The following is a 21002-nucleotide window of genomic DNA, read 5'->3' on the forward strand; positions in this document are numbered from 1 at the left end:
CTTCAGATACAGCTTTCCTCCTTGGAAGGACATGGATTGGGGTGTTTTTAACAGGCATGTTGAGAAGGTTAGTCAATTTTCCTTAGAAGTATCAAACTTAAATCATACTTTTGGGATACAGAGTAGATGATGATGATGCATACATTACCACACTGCATCTTGCAGAAAGCCTGCATTCGTGCCTAGTCCCAATGCTTGGGACGTGCCGTCATTCTTACCCAAAGACAGCAGGTCCCAAGCGAAGGTAGCTCTGCACACAAGAAGGGGCACTGCACTCTACTAACCTACTTCTGAAGAGCTACCTCCTTTAGCTCATTACTTAGCTGTTCCTATCACCATGAGTACCATCACACTGACAATAAAATGTTATCATCAACCCCCTGAGTTGATATGAAGCTTATTACACCATCCTGTGTGGGTTTGATTAGCAACAAACAGCGAGAGGTGCCCCTGTGCCACTGCTAAACTGGATACCAATGCCAAGGCGGAGGGTGCATCACCAATGACCTGGTTATACGGCTGCTCTAAATCCGCGGGCAAAGGGATTGAACAAAAAGTGGTTTCATTTACCAGAGATTTTAAAGGCTCATCAAGAAACATGAGAGTTAAAAAAAAGAGTTTGCAGGTTGTTACTTTGGGGTTTGGGGGGCATTTTAAGGGAAAATGTTTGAGTTAGAAAGTTATGTTTTGTCTCGCCTGGAGTATTTTATCGTAGAGTCATAGAATCACGAAGGTTGGAAAAGACCTCCAAGATCACCAAGTCCAACTGTCAACGCAACACCACCATGTCTAGTAAACCATGTCCTGAAGTGCCATATCCACTTTTATTAAAAATTTATGGTGAGTAGAAAGCCAGCAAAATATAAACATAACAAAACCCACAGTAGAAGAAAATTGAACAGAGAGGTCTCCTTTTAACAACCCATTGGCAACTCTGTGGAACCCATTTACAGCTTCAGTATCAAACAAACTGGAGAAAAAAAATACTTTTTATACCAGTCTAACTAACACAACCTTCTATGTGTGATAAAAACAGTATAAACAAATACTTCAGCAAATCCAGGGAAGATGATACTTCCAGAGAGGAGGGTAAATAAAACAACAAGAGCAATTAAAGCCCCACATATTTAAGAAAATCAGTATATTATCATTTTTCTCCCTTCTAAAATGTGCTAATTGTTTATAAATTGCTCAAAATATTTTTATTCATACTTTGAAAAAAAGGTTTGGAAAGCATTTATTACATTTTAAGCTCGTGGTTGTTTTTTTTTTTTCCTTGGGGTATGGATATAATTTTTTAAGTAAAATTTATAATCTTTTCTTACCAAGAAAGAAGGTTACATAGCGTTCCATTAATCTTTTATAACTAGTTAAATGATAAGCTATTCTTGACATTTGTAACAAAATTTCTTACAGGTAACCTGAAAATGATAGGAAAAAGCCACCCACAGCCTCTTACTGTCTCTAGTTTGTATTTAAAAGATATTCACACTCACGAAATAAATCATCCAAGCTTTTGGGGAGGACACGCACAGCTCCCTATATTCTTTTGTCCTCCATGCAAGGACAGACTAACTGAAAAACTATTTTTTACCCAAAATTAATATTTGAACAACATGCTTCATTTGAAAGAAACAAGCACACAATCAAGCAAAGAGCTGGTCCATATTTCATAGCATTTTAAGCCGTCAAAGAGGGGGAACATTTAACTGATCCTATATTCTATTTTAGATTTTTTTTAAATAAAAACCACAGCTTGATCGCCATGGGCTGCTAAAGGTAATACACCTTCTTTTAGAAACCTTTTATTAGAGAAACCATAAAAGCATATTTTTAAACACTTGTCTAAAAAGGTTTCTATACCGAATCCTCATGACTCAGCCTGTACACAGAACTGCGGTAAGATTGCGTGACGTTGGAATACATCTGCCTTCCCCAGCCATCAGGGAATCAGCCCATGAACCGTAGTCTGAAAAATGCCCCTTAAGCAGAGACAAATTCCTAGCAGGCCTGGCTTGCACAAGGAGTGGATTGACGTGAAGCTGAGTGAAAGCTGGCTTTTTTCATATAACCACGTAGGTCTGTCTGAACTGAAAGCTCCAACACTGCATTCAACGCGGAGCGGGGAAGGGGGGAAGTCTGTATTCACAACCAAAACTGGAAGGAACAGAGAAAATCTGACAAACCAGCCCATGCCAACCCATGGTTCAATATGCAAAACCGCTGCCGGCGCAGAAGGAAAGGCCGGTGGGGATTTGTCGTTTTTCCTATTTACCTTTGAGCTGAGAGATCTGCTGAGGATGCATAATCTGGGTCATACTGTGCTCCAGAGAGGATCCTCTCTCGAAGATTCTTCCAGCAAGACTGTGTCTCCGATGCATATGGCTTTGTCTCACGGCTGTTCACCGAGCTTACGACACATTTCTGCCCTTTTTACTGTCCAGTGGGCTGGCGTCCTCGCACTTCAAATTACACAGCTCATGTTTATCCCTATTGTTACAACTAATTAGTAGGTGAGGGTTGCAATTCAGGCACCACAGAGTTCAGTGACTTGTTTGCAAGTCGTTCTTAACCTTACTAATGAGTCTGTGAATATTGAAGTAAGGAACAACCAACCTGCAGCTTTTGAACCGGACAGGGTTTGCTAGCAGCTTAAACCTCAGAACTTCAGCTGACCAGCAGCAGGGATGCTCTGGCAGTAGGAACTGCCCAACAGTCTGAGTCCCTAAAATGGGGGAAAAGAAAGACTGCTGAGCTCAGTGCTGGTGGACTGCCTAGAATGGGGCTGCAGACGAAGATCTTCCTCGCCTTGCTACAGAGCTGAGTGACCTTTAGTGATCTCGGCTCACCTCCTGCCTGTGAGCTAATCCAATGGATCTCCTGGCTGTTTGAGATCCACAGTGCACCGGCTTTTGGCTATGTGCAGATCTGGGCTTACGGCTAGCGTGATCGGACTTGCTGAACCATCACTTAAAGCTTCCTTTGGGACACCAGGTGATGCCAAACAGCTTGGGAGCTTTGTGGGACCTGCAGTCATAAGAACATCACCACTGGAAGTCCAACCCTGTCTCTGACATGGGTCCACAGTGGTACCGACGGCAGGTTAGGACCATGCCAAGCACGTACAGCATCTCTCTCTGACGTTCTCCCATACGCCAACTGCTCTCAGGTTAGGCACTTCCTCACTACAAGGCGCAGACGAATGAATATGGCATCACGATTTTTGGTTTCATAGAGCTGAGGCCAAACATATTTCAAAGCTTTTGTCTGTTTTTCTTTTCTTACTAACTTGCCACCGAAACAAACATTCTCCAAACTGCCAGAACACATGGAACATTTACACGAAACTCCACAGTGAGTTAACCCCAGATCTCTGTCTACTCTATCCCCTCAAAATGCTTTGCAGATGTACTGGGTATTTCAGAACTGGGTGACTGAGCAATGTTGCTAGCCACATGTCCAATAAGCGGTAAAAGAGTTTGAAGAATTTTTCTTAAATGTCTATGTAGGCTACACTGGAAAAAACATTTACACATTGTAGTAACCTAGTTTCTTTTACAGGTGAGTTTAAATAGTGTTTAAGGTCATTTCCAGGCTACTTGAACTTTCTGAAAGGTCTCTTATGTTACTCACTTGGATCCCACAATCCTTCCAAATCTTCCCAGCTGTAAATTTGACAGATTATATCATAAAGGTCCTTTTTCCACCCCTTTTTTCACTCCCCTCATGTTCTGCTTTCAGAAAGACTGAATTCCTTTTAAGTCATAATACAGTATGAACAACGGAGTTTCCTTCACGGCTACCACCATTCCCACCTCTGAAGATATTCTCAGAAACCTTTGTGCAATGACATCCTCACAATCCACGTCTACAGGCTGTGCTTCAGAAAAAGCCCTCCCCTCGCTTAAAAGGCACGCGGACGCCAGGAATGACGTGCAATAGATGCGTGGTAGGACAGAGACCCGGGCTATGGCTGTAGCTATGGTTGAAGGTATTACACAGCTTCAGACTGCCATATCACTTCCGACAGATCTGGGGAAAAAAGTGGCATCGGTTTATGAGCGCTTGTGTTGATCATACCGACGACGACACTTCAGAGGCTGTTTGTGCCGAAGATAATTGCATCATCATCTGACTCGCTTGCAGAAACCTGACTGAATTAAATAAATTATGAATGCGCTACACCAAAAGACAAAGCACTTTTAGCAAATCCTTAAAGAAGTTCTCTCTGAAGATGTGCTGCAGCCCAAATATCATGTTCCAATCTCAGTTCCAATACACAGATTTGCAAAATGAATTTTCTCATAGTCAAAGCAAAGTTAAATCCCATCCATTCTCAGAGCTTTTTTTGCCACACCTATGTCCCTCTTCATATTCCCCAAGATAGGTAGGAGTACTTGGTTTCTCAGCAAAACTAAGAACATACTTTTCACCTTTTGTTACTAGGATGAAATTCTCAAGAACTGCTACATTTTTGGGAATGTTTGTGGGGTAAGAAAAGTCTTACTCCTCTCCCACGAAGACCATCAAACAGAGAGATTTTGCTCTGGATGCCCATCAGCCATCCATTGCTATATACCCGTACTTGATTAGGATGCAATCTTCTTCTGTCAGGGCCAGCTACTCCAAGTCAGGACCAAGTGATGTATCACCCTTTCTCCCTTTATCCTCCTCCCCACGTATTCCCATCACCTCTTTTGCGCCTACTTAGTGCTCACGGTTCACATGAGAGAATCCGGAGAGCTGTTCTGGCTGAATAACTAACTCCAAAAAGCCCCACAAACTCAACCCCAAGCCCCCAAACCCCACACAACTTCCTCGTTTGGCTGAGCATCCATGCCAGCTGCACCCTTAATCACATCAGAATGTGTGCAGGAGAAATACTGCACAGAATACAAGGCTAGGTTTACCTCGGTACTGGTGGCTGTTACGTTTTAGACCCCATTTTCCTCCAGAGCTTCTTTTCCCCTCCAAGACAACTTTGGGGTCCTTAGAGAGGGGACGTTTTGCCAGCAGGGAACACTGAGGTCTCAGCTCTTGCATAATCCCCTATCAGTGCATTACTGTACTACAGAAAGCTCGCACCACCAATTGCCTCTTCGGTGTGTCATAAATGTTCCTCCCACTCTGATATTAAAGAGTTAGAAATAGCAACTGGAAAATAAAGGGAAAGAATGAGTTGTTCTGTTCTTGCATGTTTGTAGAGACCAAGTAAAAAAAACACCCAATCTCATGACTTTCACTCTTCTAGATTTCCACTAAAACCCAATTCTGTAATCATTAGAGAAGAGAGCCAACTTTTAAACATACAGCCATTTTTAACATTAAAAAATTCACAATGCATGCAAAGCAGGAAAGAATTTGTTTTAGCCAGGTATTGACCCGTAGTATTATCCCTTCAAAGATGTCTGAGAGTCACCTCCCAGAATAGTGCCCCAGGGAAATGACAAGTGCAGCAATAGGATGCCTTTGCTGAATGTATTTTTTTTAAAAAAGAAATCCGATTCCAACTCTTTGCATCTCCCATCAATGTCCCCAGGCCAGCTAGAGATGAAAAACATAAATTGCATTTTCTAGTCATTCCAGAGACGCATTAGTACTGTAATAGAGGAAAATGGATTGTAATTCTGAGCTATATTTTCAGTGCCCTCTCTTTCATCTGTCATGCTGGAATGTGAGTTTTGGTTATACCTCATGCCTGGATGGGGAATATTGTCCATGCTGCACAATAACTCTGAGCTACGACTGTGCTCAGAGAGCGTGTTGCATCATTGTATTAACAAACCCATAAAAACAGTCCTTACAGGCTGAATAGGCAAAAGGGAGATTTTTTTTAACAGGGTAGTTGAAGGATTCTTTTTCATGAAGTAAACTTAGGGATCGTTTCTGTGTTCAATCTAATGACATATCCATATCACCTTCAGGTACTGCCGAACCTCAGGGCACTACCCCTGGGAAAACTGCACAGTCCCGTTGCTATGACCCACCAGCGTCTCGCTGATGCCAGTGACCTGTTTTGCAGCCTCTGTGTTAGTAGTCCCGCTCGTTTAAAAAGACATCATGCAACGTCATCTTATACAAAGATCCGGTTTGGTGCCATCAGCATATCTGTAGCCTATGAACTTACCATAAATTAATTTTTTTTCAAAAGCCTGGCTTTAAGTAGCTGATGCATCTTTAATACATGCTAATAATCAAACTAAAATCATGATCGTTAAGGGCATAAAAAGTAATCATGGGACGTGTCAGGGCCCTGCGTGCACTGATAAGCTTTAATGTCCCTGACCAGCCTGCCCTGTTACTTCCACCAACACACATGGGTCCCGGAGCTCCATTTAAGACCACAGTTGAGGCTTTGGTCCCTGCCTGAGCTATGCTGGACGTGTGCTGGTCTCCAACTCAGCCACAACTGTGCCTGGCCAGGAATCCAGACTTCAATCTACAGATGGATTTCCCAGCTTCCCTTGGCCCTGCCTTCTAGCTGTGGACCGGTGGGGAGATTAATGGAGCTGACCCTGACCTACAGACTGACTTCTTGGCTCAGCTTCCGACCTGCCTTGTCACCCAGCCGTTGCCTTATCTGTACGCCTGGTTGGACCTGGCCACCATCCCTGGATCGGTGCAGCTTGCCTTGTTTTGATACTGTGGGACTGGCCCCTACCCTGCTGTGGGATGCCCGCTGCTGCCGCTCTCACCTTCCCTGAGAGAGCAGCCTTGCCCGTGCTGCTTTCTGACAAGAAGATGAGGGGGTGGGACTAGATAGTTCTCCACACATGAATTTTATGTAATTATTCACCAACTCCTCCAACCTCAGAAAGTCTCTGTATGCACAGCAAAGAAAGGTACCGCTCTCTTTTCCAGTAATTCTGCAAGTGAATCCCTGACAGAGCTCGAGGATTGTGGACAAGTCATCAGCTGTTACAGAAAGATGCATACTCGTGGAAGGAAGAGAGCTCTGCACGGTCCAACTTTCACACATGACCTGGCAATCCACCGCGTGTGACACTATTCTATCAAACAGCAACATATGTTTATGCAAAATTTGCTCTAAAACACAGCAAAATGTAGAAAAAAGGAAGTAAAAAGTCTAAGTTAGGCTTGGCAGGAATAAGTGCTATATAGTGATTGCATTTAGCTCATAAGGAAGGAAAGGAAGAAGAAATAAGACAGCGAGTTATACGACAGGTGATAACTCTGCTTGGTTCAGGAGCCCAGGCCTAGAGCTTACCCACTGCGGGAAAGGCAGTTACCATGCAGAACTTGCAAGGAAATAAAGTGTATGATGGTTAGGAGGGGTAATGCAATGAAGACATCTGAAAGGGAAGCAAGGGAGAGGAGGACAAGAGGACAGCACAGCAACCTGACCTTTCAGGGAGACTTGATCAAGACAGCGTTTGTGGTGGGAGAAGATCAGAGTTAAAAAAAATAATTCAGGTGAAAATGAAGCTAGTCATGATCAGAGTTGAGGACGAAGCGCAAGGAAAAAAGGAGACAGACACAGAGTGGGACCTGGTATGAAATGTTAACACCTGTTGCAGAGAGAAACCCTTCTGAAGGGGTCTCAGAATCATCTACAAACTATAGCGTGCGTAACGAGGCATCTTTGCACTCAAGGAGCAGCTGGAAAAATAAATGGTATGTTGATGGCTTTTAGAACAAATTTCTAGTAAGTGTTAAAATTGCAACAAGTGGTAAAAAGTCCTAGCTCACATATCTGAGAACGAAGCTTCTGGAGAACAAAGGCTTAATCAAGTTGGTAATAGAAAGGAGGAAGACAAGAGTTAAGGTGTCAAGAAAGGGCAGGATCAACAAAACTGCTGAGCATGATGTTAGTCCAGTGTCCTATCAAGACACCCAGGACTGTTTCAGGACGGCTTTTCCCACTGACGGCTTTCCCTGACCACAAGCCACTCTATACATTTAGAAACGGCCACTCATACAGTAGCTGTGGCTCCTGTTCTTGTGCTCGTTGGCTGCCATATAAATTACAGACCAGGTGAAAAAACTCTCATTTCACCAACACCTGCAATGAATTCTATAAAAGGATTCACGCAAAGGAAGAACTGGAGAGAGCAAAGCTGCTCTTTGCCACAGTCTTTTCTGTCCTGGAACACCCCTTCGTTCCCGCAATACATCTTGTAACCCAGAAATAAGAAACTCATTCAACATGGATCCATGTCAGATGACACAAGTGAGGAAAATCCAAGCACAGCTTGTTTCTAAAAGCCGTACAATATCCATATGTTGCTCTGCTCTGCTTGGGCTTCAAGAGACACTTACTGAAATCAGAGTGCTGCTAAGATGAAGTCTCCAGGAGAAGGTGGGCACCAAGCACCACCGCGCCAAAGCACTTCCATGGGGATCAGGGAGGCACTTGAAATGAGACACTTATAAGGGAAATTTGGAGACTGGCAAAAGCCAATTGCAGAAATCAGGGTAATAAGGAAAAGGAAAAAAAACCCGAAATTGCCTAGTGTATGAAAATTCGATGTGACAGAGGGAAGATATCTTGGGAGCTCTTTGAAGCTGCAAGCAGGTAGATAGATCACGTTTTTTTTTGGTCTAGATTGCTTCATACAGAACTGTCCAACGCTGCATCCTCATGGAAATGTGTCAAAGTAGTGGCTGAAATTGTCCAACAAGGGATCGGGACGTTCCCCTGGACCCAAAACACAAAAGCCTGTGATTCTGTGCATCTGGCTCGTTTCAAGTTTAGCCAGCACCTTCAATTCGTAGGGTTTTATGAATGTATAAGCATACTACCAGCTAACAAACCAATACATAAAATAAAGTTTTCTTATTCTTCCTATTTTCAATAAGCAGATTGCTGTAAGTTGTCATTATAGGTTGTTGGGTTTCCCTCCTCCCCACTCTCCAATTTAGAAACTGAACAGCTGAACTGCTGATGAATCATTTTCATGAGAGCAAATGCTCTAATAGCATGCAGAAAAAACAGTACACAGACATTAAAAGCCTATACATGAGGCTTAAAATTTGAGTTGGAGGTAAATAAAACACTTTACAAGATTTTAAAATATCATGAGCTGCTTTTGGAAATTTTGGGACAAATTGTATGCCAACAGCTACTTTGGCATGTCTGCTTTATAAGAGTCCATCAAAACAAGATGCTCAAAACAAACCCTGCCTTGGGATCAAGCCTTTAGTGAAATCCCTGAGGTGGTCTGGAGCAGGAACGTGAGTCTTCGTGTCCTGCTGCTGATTGTCACCTGCACCAAATTTGATGTTTACAGTTAGTATAGGACAACGCTAAGGAAAGAAGACCAGAACACCCGTCCTACTCTTTTCACTGTCCCCCACCAAAGTGACACGGGAGACACTCTTCACACGAAGCGCATAGCCTGTGGAGATGACGTGGAAATCTGAGCTGCAAGGTGAACGTGCCATCGGAGCAGGGGCTGGGATTGCTGAACAGGCAATGTAAAGTTCAGAAAGAAAGAGACCAAGCAGTTTCTCCTGATTTTCTTTTTGTTCTGGCCTTACTTAATCTATCACCACATATTCTTTTAAGTTACATGTCAGGCAATTACCTGAGCGATAATAAAAGAGTCCCTTGAGAGATGAGGAAAATATAATTACATTCGTTTTTCAGGCCAGTCTCTATGACGACGAGAGTGAATGCCATTGATCAGCAGTTAGTAACCAAGGCCACATTTGACGCAGATGAGTTGTTCTCATTCATATGAAATGTAAAATGATAATTAAATATTCAGAAACTAAAATGGAGATACAAGAGATGAGTAATAGTGAACAAACCATATCACCTCCTAGAGCTGACTTATATAATATAATATGCTGTTATTGGAGGACTAGAAGACCAGAAATACCTGCAGAAATTCCCAAGCTGAGTGCACTGTTTAGAAAAATCAGATGAATAATTTTGTTTTCCAAGGTAAATGCTCAGCTGGGAACAATTACAGAAAGGGTGGCTGAGCACCGTACAGGCCTCCCTTGTCTCTAACTTCTGAGCAAACGACCACAAGAATACTGGTCCCAGTCTGCACCCGCCAGAAGAACCAGCGTTTTATTTGTTGTATGTATTCTCCCAAAGCTGCAATACTCCTGCTATCCATGTGTGCATGAACGCAGCATAACCTGCACTCATAGTAACAAAGTTCACTCAGGCTACAACCAGCCATGATGTTGAAAGCACAGCTAGTGCTGCTGTTTTTTCGCTGGTTGCTACCTTTCTATCCTTGCTTAGAGAGGATCAACTCTTTGCTTAGTCCTCCTCCTATCAATAAAGAATTCATGACTTCTCCTTACCCTTTACATCTCTCTGCAATTCATCATTTTTTTCCACTTTCTGTAGGCTTCTTTCTTAAATCTCAACGCATTGAAGAGATCATGATTTAGCCGTGTTGATAGCTATACCTCCCATCTTTTCTCTGCCCGAAAATTTGTGCTAGTGCCCTTTGTAGCCACTCAGGCACAGAATTCAAAATTATGTAAAATCAAAAGTTATACTTTACAGGTCAAATACCTCTTAGATAAACAATAACAGCTGTCTGGAACTTATTGCCAAAACCACAACTCAACTGACTGATCAAATCTTGGTCACGTTATTTTCCCTCCAAAAAATACTTTGAGGAAAGCCAGTAGTGGCCAAGTATCCTCCAAGAAATGCGCTATGCAGGTGCCCCATCCCATGGAAGCCCTGTCCACGTGTCACTGACATTCCTTCCACCACTGCCGTTCGCCTCTCTTAAGCAGAGAGAAGCCAAATTTGTGTTATAAACGCTGATGGCTGGAACAAAATCACCGTCTCCCTTTCACGTCCGTGTCTGTGGAATTTGGTCTCAGGTGTAAACCACCAGTGAAACAGCCCAACCCACCCAGCCTCTGACAAAAATTACCTTTAGCAATTTAAGATGACAATGGAACGCTTTTTTTTCTCCTCTCCCCAGTCCTTCCATTGCTCTTTTCAGATGGAAAGATTCACCCCTGGCATCGGCAGGCGGACTGCCCGGAGAAATTTGGGAGACTTCAGTCCCAACGAGGAGACAGCGGCTCACACAACTTGCGGCTCCGTACAGATGGGTGACCTGACTTGCGCTGCATCTTTGGCACCGCGTCCCGGTTTGCCACCCCAGGGCCTTCTCCCCCCCCCGGGAACTTCCCGTCACAAGCAATAAAACTCCTGATGCAGCTTGGGAACACGGCATGCTCCTTGCCCCAGCTTTGGTCCATAAAGAGTTTATTGCTTAGTTTGCTTATCTATATAGCCTAGTGATGAGAACTGTGCAGAATACTTGCCCTAAATCCACGCGAAGCCTGTCTGAGTGCAGGCACTGGGCAAATATTGTGAAAAGTACTGAAAGATTTTCCTTCAGCTCTGCGTATGCCCAGTTTACATTTCTAGAATTGAGGTTTCCTGGCAAGACATCAGGACAGTTGTCAAGGAAAGAGAATTTTCAAGCTCTTCTGGCAGAACTGTCAGAAACCAAACTTTACATTTGTAAGGGATTGCTTTTGTCTTCTACACTCATTGCAGAAGAAATCAGTGCCATTATATGATCTGTCTGAACTACCTGATCAAGTGCAACAAGGATACCGCTTAAATGCAAATAGCAGCTTGGCTTGCCAGAATGAGGCATTTTCGAAAAACTAATATATGTGGAGAAATGACGCTGCTGATGTGCGTGATCCCAAGAAGAAAAGCAGCTGAATATTCATCAGCTGAGTAGTGACCGCTGTACGGCTTAGCACAGCTCTACTGGGCAAATACTAGGGTGATTTGCGGTCCAGTCCCAATTCATGCTGACAAAGGTTCAGAAAATACTGGGCAAAGTTGTTTACCAGATGGGAAATCTCTCGTACTTTCTTCTTCACAGGCAGTCTTCCCCAGCTTATGTAGAGAACTAAGAACTTTAGGCAATTTCTTTGTAATGACGATGACTAGTGAGGCCCCATCTGGAGTCCTGTGTCCAGTTCTGGGCTTCCCAGTTCAAGAAAGATGAGGAGCTACTGGAGAGAGTCCAGCGGAGGGCTACAAGGATGGTGAGGGGACTGGAGCATCTCTCCTGTGAGGAGAGGCTGAGGGAGCTGGGCTTGTTTTGCCTGAAGAAGAGAAGGCTGAGAGGGGACCTTATCAATGCCTATAAATATCTGCAGGGTGGGGGTCAGGAGGACGGGACCAGACTCTTTCCAGTGGTGCCCAGCGACAGGATAAGGGGCAATGGGCACAAACTGAAGCAGAGGAAGTTCCAGCTGAACACGAGGAAGAACTTCTTCACTCTGAGGGTGACGGAGCACTGGCACAGGCTGCCCAGGGAGCTTGTGAAGTCTCCTTCTCTGGAGATAGTCAAGACCCACCTGGACAAGGTCCTGTGCAGCCTGCTCTGGGTGACCCTGCTTCAGCAGGGGGTTGGACTGGGTGACCCACAGAGGTCCCTTCCAACCCCGACCAGTCTGTGATTCTGTGATCCGAGAACAGTGCAAAACTGGGATTACGCAGAGCTTGATGAGGATTTACAAATAAAGGGGTCGCATTTCATGGTCAGGCATGTTCAAGAGACTGAGGTTTGCCGAGAGACTTCTCCCTGGAGTAAGATCAGTGTTGTCACACTTGAGTCTTAAAGACCTGACGGGTCTGCTTTCAGGCCCTTTGAAATATCACATTCAGCCCAAGTAAAGGCACTCTACTGTACCCTGTATAAGAAAAACGTACTTCCCGGCTGCCTCTGCACACCAACCCAGACCGACAAAGTTTTTGTAGGGCACTGCACAGGTTCCCTTTCAGGCACGTCCTCACAATGCTTTCTTAGTGTCAACTGTGACAAATAAGACAAATTAAAAAACATCTTGTAGAGGGTCAGATCATAGCCTCAGAACAGAAGCTTCTGGAGGCTTTAGTGAAGCTCCACAAACGCAATGTAACTTGTCTTGTAATCAGCACTCTATCTCCCGGCTCATCTGGTTAGGACAGAAAGTTAATGAATACAGTTTTAACTTTGTAAACTCAAGAAAGGCAGTATAAAAGTGGGAAAAGGAGTTCCAGTCCTTCACAAGGCAGGGCAAGGCAAATTGCAACAGCAAACCTCCCACGTGGGAACTGCAAAACAACGTGGGTGAATAAATAGGTTGAAGTGTGCATACATCAGGATGCAAAGCAAGTTATTTGCATCTGATGAGTCCAGGAAGCATCTGCAAGAAAGGATGGACAGGCAGATCACTCAGGCTGCTTCCAACTCAGCTAGTCAATCTACACCGTATGCAGATTACCTAAATTGCTCCCAGTACGTCTGCATCACCCAGTCGGCGCGGTCTCCATTAGGGATTCAGGCGTTGGCTCTGAGCAGACTTGTAAGCCAATACAGCACGCGGTGAAACACTACCTTAGGTCTCGGAAGCAATACAGATGTCTTAATCAGCCTATACTCATTTATTTGCTTGTCTCTACCTTCCTGAATCAGCTTCCTCCCTTAATATCTTTTCAAAATAACAACCTCCTCTCCCCGAAACAAGACAAGTCCGCGTGAAACATCTGCAGATAATAAATTCGTGTACTGTAGATGAAGAAGATGATGAAGAAATATAGCGCTATTAAGGGAACGGGAGCATCCCTGAACTTTTGTTGCAAAATATGAACTTTTATTAAGCTTTTGTAAATATACGGTTGTTGTACGTTCTTAAAGAGATTAAGCAAATGGTTTTATAAATCTGCTCTGGATTTTGGTTATGTAAATATACTGCTAGCTATTTATATTTGCTCTGCTGTATTTCTCCGTGAATAATGGAAGGTATGGCAATGTATTAGCTGCTAGACAACTTGTAAACAACTGCCTGTGTTATTTTACTTAGATAGCCTATCTCTGCAGCATTCAATCCATAAACATTTGAAATTGTACTAAAGGCAATAAAACACAATGGATGGAAGCCATGCTGCAGAAAACAGCATGGGGTGGCAAAACCAAGCTCCCCAAAGCGATCTAATGCACCGCACGGAACATCCATGCTTGCTATAAGGTGAGCAACGAGGCAAACACTACCAGCAAACTGAAAGTTATTATCAAATCCCAACCACATTTGCATCATGAAGCCTTGGCAGGGGAAACAGAGTTTTGACCGAGTATTTCTAGGAGGCTAAAACAGAGGAAACCCTCATGAATCACAGGTGCAGAAAGAAATCTTCCACTTCAGACGTGCAACCCTTCGCATTTGCTAACCCCCTGTGATTTAAATTGTGCCGTCTGATCTGTCACACCAAAGGCTTATATTTAATGCCACCATTAATTAGAAAAATTAATACGTTTAAAAATGCAAGCATTTAACAGTCTCACAAGATTCTGCCACACCTTCACGTCACTGTTGAGGAACAGGACAAGTTCCCATATCCCTGTTTGTTTCTGGGCGCAGCACTGAGTTTTCAGTTGCACTGAATGGGAAATCCCTGATATCGAGAGACGATGCCCTTTGGTTTGCTCTTGGTCACTAGTTTGCTCTGGAGGCAAAAGGTGCTGCAACTCCCTACAGCCGCTCGGCATCGTGCACGCAGACCACGCAGCGCGGCAGCAGGCAGTCGCATCTCCGTCTGCAGTGGGGCTGTGCTCAGCCTTGATTTTCCGAAAAGCTGGGACAGGCGAGAGAGGTGTACGAGACTGCACTGCAGGAACCAAAGGGGAAACCTGGGACTTACAGAATGTCACAGACTGGAACAAAAAAATCCAGAAGCTTAAAAAAAAAAAAAAAAAAAGACAAAACCCACATTTTCACAGCTATCATTTTGCACCATTGAAAATGCTGTGCAGGGGGGTGTTTCTGATACACATTTCTTTCCTGAGAAGAGGAATTTGGTACTGTTTATTGATCCTCTCAGGTTTTTTGTTACTGTCACACTCCCCAGTGCAAACAGCTCCTTTTCTTTCCAAAGAAGCAGGCTTTGGCCAGGAGTCAGCTAACCTCTCTGAGCCTTTCTGCTGGAAAGTGAAAGAAGTACTTCTGACCCAATTATTTAGTGCATCTGGTCTTGATTTTTTGTTGTTGTTGGGATGGGTTTTTTGTTTTGTTTTGGTGGTGGTTTTTTTTTTTCCTGTTCTGTTCCTAGTTAGAGATGGCTGATTAGTTAATGCTGCGCAGTTCTTTTCTTCCATCATTTCTGCAGCAAATTCTCACACTGTCCTCCTGTCCTCTCTGGTCACTGGAATACGATCTAATTTCCAGGTGCCTCTCTCCTCTCTCTCTCTTCTTCTACTCTGCATTCAATTCGGATCAGAATAAAAGCAGCCTGCTTATTGACCCCAATCACAATGCAAAAATGCGCGGGATAGACTGAAGGAGGACGTCTCCATCCTGACCCAGAGATCGCACCTTGCAAGGAAAAGTACGCAATAAGGTATTTGCAGCAGCCACTTCAAGTTTCCCTTCTTCCAGTTTTAAAAACACAGATGCCATTAATACCTCTGCTCAGGTGTTCACCACGGAGCTCTGTTAAATCACGGAGCCGGATTCAGATTCATTTCTGCTTCACCCTGGGATTTCTTTTTTGCAGACCAGCAAGACCCCGGTAAGTAACGCGTGAAAGAACCGAGACCTCGGGGTCTACAGCAGCGGGTGTCACGTTCGGAGGAGGGACAGGCATGCACACGCTTCGCAAAAAGCAGCATACAACTCGCTACCCCTCGGCAGAGGGAGAATTTGAGTTTCATTCCACGAGAAGCAGGGAGAACAAGACTCGCATGCACTTACCTCAAACCACCGTTCGGCTCTTCATCGGAGGAGAAGGTGCCGTTGCAGACGTTGCCGAAGGAGTGGCTGGGCTTCAGTTTGGCTTCCTCGCAGTCTGATGCGGGCTCTCTTTTCTTCCTCTTGCCGAAGAGCTTCTTGAAAGGCTGGAATTTGCCTGCTTTTTTCTTGTCTGCGGATGACAAGACAGACAGGCGCAGGGCTGAGGGACGCGGTGCCCCAGCGCGGCTCACGAGCGCGCACCGCAGCAGCGGGTTCAAAGGAAGGATGAGGTCAAAGAGCAAATCACCAGCCCGAAGCAGCCCGGCCCTTGCAATGCAAATGCAGGGCTGCAACTCGTTGTTGACACGTCGTATTGACAAATCAAAACATAAGAGCATTAAAACATCTGCTCTTGGGCTTAGGGATCTGCTTGGAGGTATCAGTGCAGCCGAGCATTTGGATTAAGAGAAAGAATAACTTTGTAAGGCCAGAATTTGTTTATATTTTATTATTTGAGGCTCATTTTTAGGCTTTACACCACACTTTTGTTTTGACCTTTTCACCAAAAGACAAGCACTGCTTTGGTCACCCCACTTAGGCAGGTGCTGGATCCTCTGCCTTGAATTAAAAGCAATTGAAAATAACCTGCTCTGGTTTACTACATAGCCTCATAATTAGGCAAATCCAATTTGCAAATGAACACAGAGAACAGGATAAAGTTATGTTGGTTTGCTGGTGAGTTACTTCGACAAGCATCCAGCTTTATGTCAGCAAAGTCAATACATTTCTCTGATCTTTTTTTCCCCAAGTAAATGAGGACAGAATTTGACCAAGCATTTCTTCCTTGAGACACGTAAATTTTAAAAGCTTCACCAAAAAAAGCACGGCAAGAAGACGAAAGAGACATGAAGACAAGAACAACAAATTAAAAAGTTAATCAGAAAATAAATCAACTTTTTTTCCACCAAAGACTCAAGAAAATAAATTCAGCTTCAAACTACTTTCCCCACATCTAGCAAAAAGAAGTATGAAGAGTTTCTTGTTAACCATTGCCAAGAAGAGGTTAATTTCTCTGGCTTGGGATGCACCAAAGAACCTCTAAACCATCATGACTGTCAAAGAGCTTAAATTCTTTTCTGCTTCTACTTAATTTTGCATTGAATCTACTTAAAAGAAGCTATTTTTTTAAAAAAAAGAAATTTTAGTCTCCTACCATAAGCCAGTCAGAGAAGCAACATGTTGTACTGGTGATAAATATTTTTGTAAGTTATTAAAATCCCTATATATTCTTTTCTCTCAGGCTGCGTGCGTACGCCCTGCCTCAGCACACTCGACTCTTCCTATGAGCTGCTGCTCAGCAGAAAGCTTGGTTGCAAAGTACATAGAAGGTCCCTGTGGGAACATCTGGCCAGGAAACACGAAGAATCTTCTGTAGTGCAATAGTACTCTTCAGTCCTGCATCAGGTGTTACCCTCCACTCTGCCACTATCTGGGCAACACCCGTTTGCAGTTGCTGGAGGCATAACTACAGGGCATTTAGAGACAGAAAATGTTCCCAAGCACATTGCGATTTGGCTGCTTCCAGTGACGAGTCCTTTCCAAACTCGCACGGTGCCAGCGAGCACGCGTTGAACCCAGGGATGGGATCAAACTTGCACAAAGAGCAAGAAAGCTACTCCTTGTGAATCTGATTATAGCTGTACCTGATTATGGACGAAGCAGGAAACCTAGATTGAAATTATAAAGTAAAAGATGCAACAAATAGTAATTCTGCATTTCTTTTACAGATCCCTAAGGAGTTTACACAGGTATCATTCTTCTCATTGGGCAGTCAATACACAGCATTTATGCAAAGTCATTAAGACAATAAGGCATCCCAGTAGCAGCATCATGATAAAAAGCTGAATCATGAACCTTAAAATCAGGCCCAGCATTAGATTTTTCCAATCCAGAATCACTCACCCCCCATGAGCAGATGAGGAATACAACAACCACCGAAGGAGCAGTTTTACCAGCGCAGAAGAAAAAGGGGCACAGAAGTTTACTCTCCCTGTCCCCTGGCTCTGCTTTCCATGAGCTGACCAACTCACCTCTCCAGCCAGCCCAATTTCTTGCTGCTAAATTCTGACTTTAGAGAAATATATTCTTATACAAAACCCCTAACAGACAGGCAGGCAGTCATGCAGAGAACGAGAGAAATTAATTGCCCTAGGCTAAAGCTGCCCCAACCCTTCACACACTTCAGAGACTGCCTGCAAAAACTCATAAATCAATTGGTAGAGCATACAGGAGAGAAAGAACAGACACAAGACTGGGTGAGAGAGCTGTTTTTCCACAGTTCCCACCTTGCCAGCTTCCTCAGCCTTCTTTAAAGGGAGGGCTGCATGATGCCACTTCTGCATAAATCAGTTCAACTACAGTGTTTTTTTAAAAAAGGTTCTCACCACGTCATTCATCCACACTACCCTTGTCCCCTCCCTCTTTTGGAGGTCTTCAGCTGTAACTGTGAATTACCTCACCAGCTCCAAGCCTACTGTACTGATTCACCAACTGTGAATTGAGGTGTTGAACAAGTAAAGCAGGTCAACACAGCTTTCATTTCATCATCAAGATGGGAGAAAGACAACATGGTTATCTCCAGCCAAGATCTGCTTTTCTCCATGTGATTTAACATGTCCCTTAGCTGTTTCCCCGCTCCATACCCCATCATCACTGTTCTCCCATTACTAAGCGTGAATTTTTTAAATTAGGCTTCTTGACTCATTGCAAAACCACCGAACGCCCTTCCCTGCACCGGCTATTCCCCATCCTGCCAGCGCAGAGGGAAGGAGCCACCAAGTCCCTCCAGGTCTCTAAGGAGGCAATGCCTGACTGCTAAGGCGAAGTCTATTTACGCAAAATTTTCCACCAGATCTTACAGAGGAAGATGCGGGATGGTATCACCCTACAAGGTAAAAATGCTTCCTATAACAGTGAAACAAGTACAAAAAGGAAACCAAACCCTGGCAGTGCAACAGACAGCGCCCTGCGCAGAAGTCTTTCCGATCTCTAATGCTAGAGCTGAAACACAACTCATCCCTCCTGTCTATACTGCAGAAAGAAAAACACGGGATAGGGAAAGCTGGAGGCTGGGATTCCCAATGCTGCTGACTCGTATCAAGGGCAACTGCTTTACACGGGCCATTTGCTTCTCTCCTAATGACTCGAATGGGAATCCTGCAGATCCAACCCCATGAAAACATGGGAAATCAGCAATTAAACCTTTCTCCTGTCTGCTTGACAAGCCTCTTGTGTTCAAATCACCGCAAACAGTTAACAGTAAATCAGTTTTGAATCACAGAAAAACATGAGGTGTGAAGGCGACAGATAAACAAGGTTGGAGACGCTAGCTAGAATAACACAGCACATATGGTAAACGCTCCCTCCTCAGCTTATTCCAGAAGAGTAGCAGAGCAGACTAGAGTAATCTTTAACCTGTGATATAATTTGTCATCTGCAGAAAGACAGGCGGTGCTGAACACAGAGCCAGTTAAAGCGGAGAGCATCGGCATCAGGAAGGCAGCGCGTGGTCCCTCCACCCCTCACGACAGAGCGGAGAGCAATAGCAGCAGCTACTCCTCTCGCCCTCTCTCTTGCACTCTAAGGCGCTTTCCAAGAAAGATGAAGCCTGGTGCAATGGGCTTTATTGCCAGAAAATCAGGCACAGCCTTTGGACTCCAGCTGGCAAAGCCTTAGCAATGTGCCGGCTGACAAATCCCCATAAGACAGCTTGCAGTTAAACGACTCAAATGTCACCCAGATCCGTTGGGATCCCTGGGCTGCGATGCCTCCAAAAAACTGCTCAGAGCCCTCAAAGTAAGCACAGGTCAAATACAGATTTAACTGCTGCTCGTACAGAGGGAGGAGATAAAAAAGATTAGAAAGAGAGCGAGAAATGCACCCCAAGCCGGGATAGCTGGGGTGAGGCTGCACCCCTGGATGGGACAGAGGAGATGTCAATGCCGCTGGAAACATCTGAAAAACAATTTTCAAGTGAAAAAAGCCTCACAAGAGAAACAAAGCCTCACACAATCGTAGAAGAGACACCTCCAGATGCAGCAAGGTGTTGGTTTCTCGCCGCTTTTCCTCCTTGCTGCGATGCTGGGGGCACTCAGAGTGGGATGGGTGAGAAAGCCTGCGGGGAGAGACCTCTAAGAGCAGAGCTGACCGAGCAAAAGCATCAGCTGGTAGGCAGAAAAATGGTAGCTGAGGGGAAAAATAAAGAAGAGCAGGATTTACGGTGAATTTTTAAAACTGAAGTTAATGTGGCCAAGATTTTTCAAACCTCAGTTGTGAATCAATCATAGAATCAGTTCTGAGGAGATTTCACAGACATTTGTTCCCGACGTGAAATGCAGCACCTGCCTGTAATACCTGCCAGTAGTACGAGATACTGTAGAGGACCTGTCTCCAAAATAACGTGTTCCTTGTCAGTGTGTTTAACGGCTGTAAAATGTGGTGTAATAGGCTAGATTAACGAGGATATGAATTATTAAATTGAATAGGAATTTCAATAAAGAGTTTAGAGAATGGAAATCCGCATGCACGTAGCATGAAGAAGGGCATGGCAGGGAGAGGGCGGGTGGGTTACTGGTCTGTGGGCACAATACAGCAGCTGAGGCAAAAAATGGAACTAAAAAATACTGTTAAGAGGGTAAATCGACTGACACCCCTAATCACATCTCTACAGCAGAAAAAGGCTCTTATGATGTACTTTGCCAGTGTCAGTAATAAAACCCCCCACCTTGATTCTATGCTAATGGTATGCTTATTCATGCTCTTTTTAAAAACCACTCCGGGTATCCACTACCGTAAGCGCTGCCCTGCTGAGCCCTGGGTTGGCCACGCATCTGCACTAACTTCTCTGCTTTTCAGGTCCCCACCGAAAAAGCCACCCTCCCTTCCCCCCCAGTCTGTTCTCGCAGGGCACAAAGCTTCCCCGTGCAAACGGGGATCAGTGCTTGCCTCCAGCTTTCCCACCCACTCCACGCCTCAGTACATCCATTTCTGTGAGTCCCCAGAGCTGCTCGTTATTGCCGATACGTTTGTGCTTGGAGCTGGGAGCCGCGCTCCCCAGAGAGGTGTCTCCACGCCTCCGGGAAAGGGAAACAAATCGTTAGGGAAGGAGGAGGAGGAGGGCAGATTCTGCTTTGCCTAACCATGCTCCCACGTTTCAAAACAGGCGTGAGCTCCTGTACCTATTGGGGTTCATCAGATTTCACGGGGAACTTTGGTGGCTGGCTGTTTTCTGCCTCCATGTCCTGCCCTCGGTCCACTGC

The 21002-nt window shown here is 44.5% G+C and overlaps 1 protein-coding gene across 7 annotated transcripts in view; it reads right to left on the bottom strand.

Moving 5' to 3' along the window:
- CRACD (capping protein inhibiting regulator of actin dynamics) overlaps positions 1–21002 on the bottom strand; it is a 135128-nt gene that overhangs the window by 29693 nt on the left and 84433 nt on the right. For all 7 annotated transcript variants that reach the window (XM_075421948.1, XM_075421945.1, XM_075421947.1 and 4 more), the window contains one exon: positions 15706–15874. In XM_075421948.1, the coding sequence (XP_075278063.1) occupies positions 15706–15874 (169 nt within the window). The remainder of the gene's footprint in view (positions 1–15705; positions 15875–21002) is intronic.

This window comes from Opisthocomus hoazin, chromosome 5 (assembly GCF_030867145.1).
Source record: "Opisthocomus hoazin isolate bOpiHoa1 chromosome 5, bOpiHoa1.hap1, whole genome shotgun sequence".
NCBI classification, from domain to species: Eukaryota; Metazoa; Chordata; class Aves; order Opisthocomiformes; family Opisthocomidae; genus Opisthocomus; species Opisthocomus hoazin.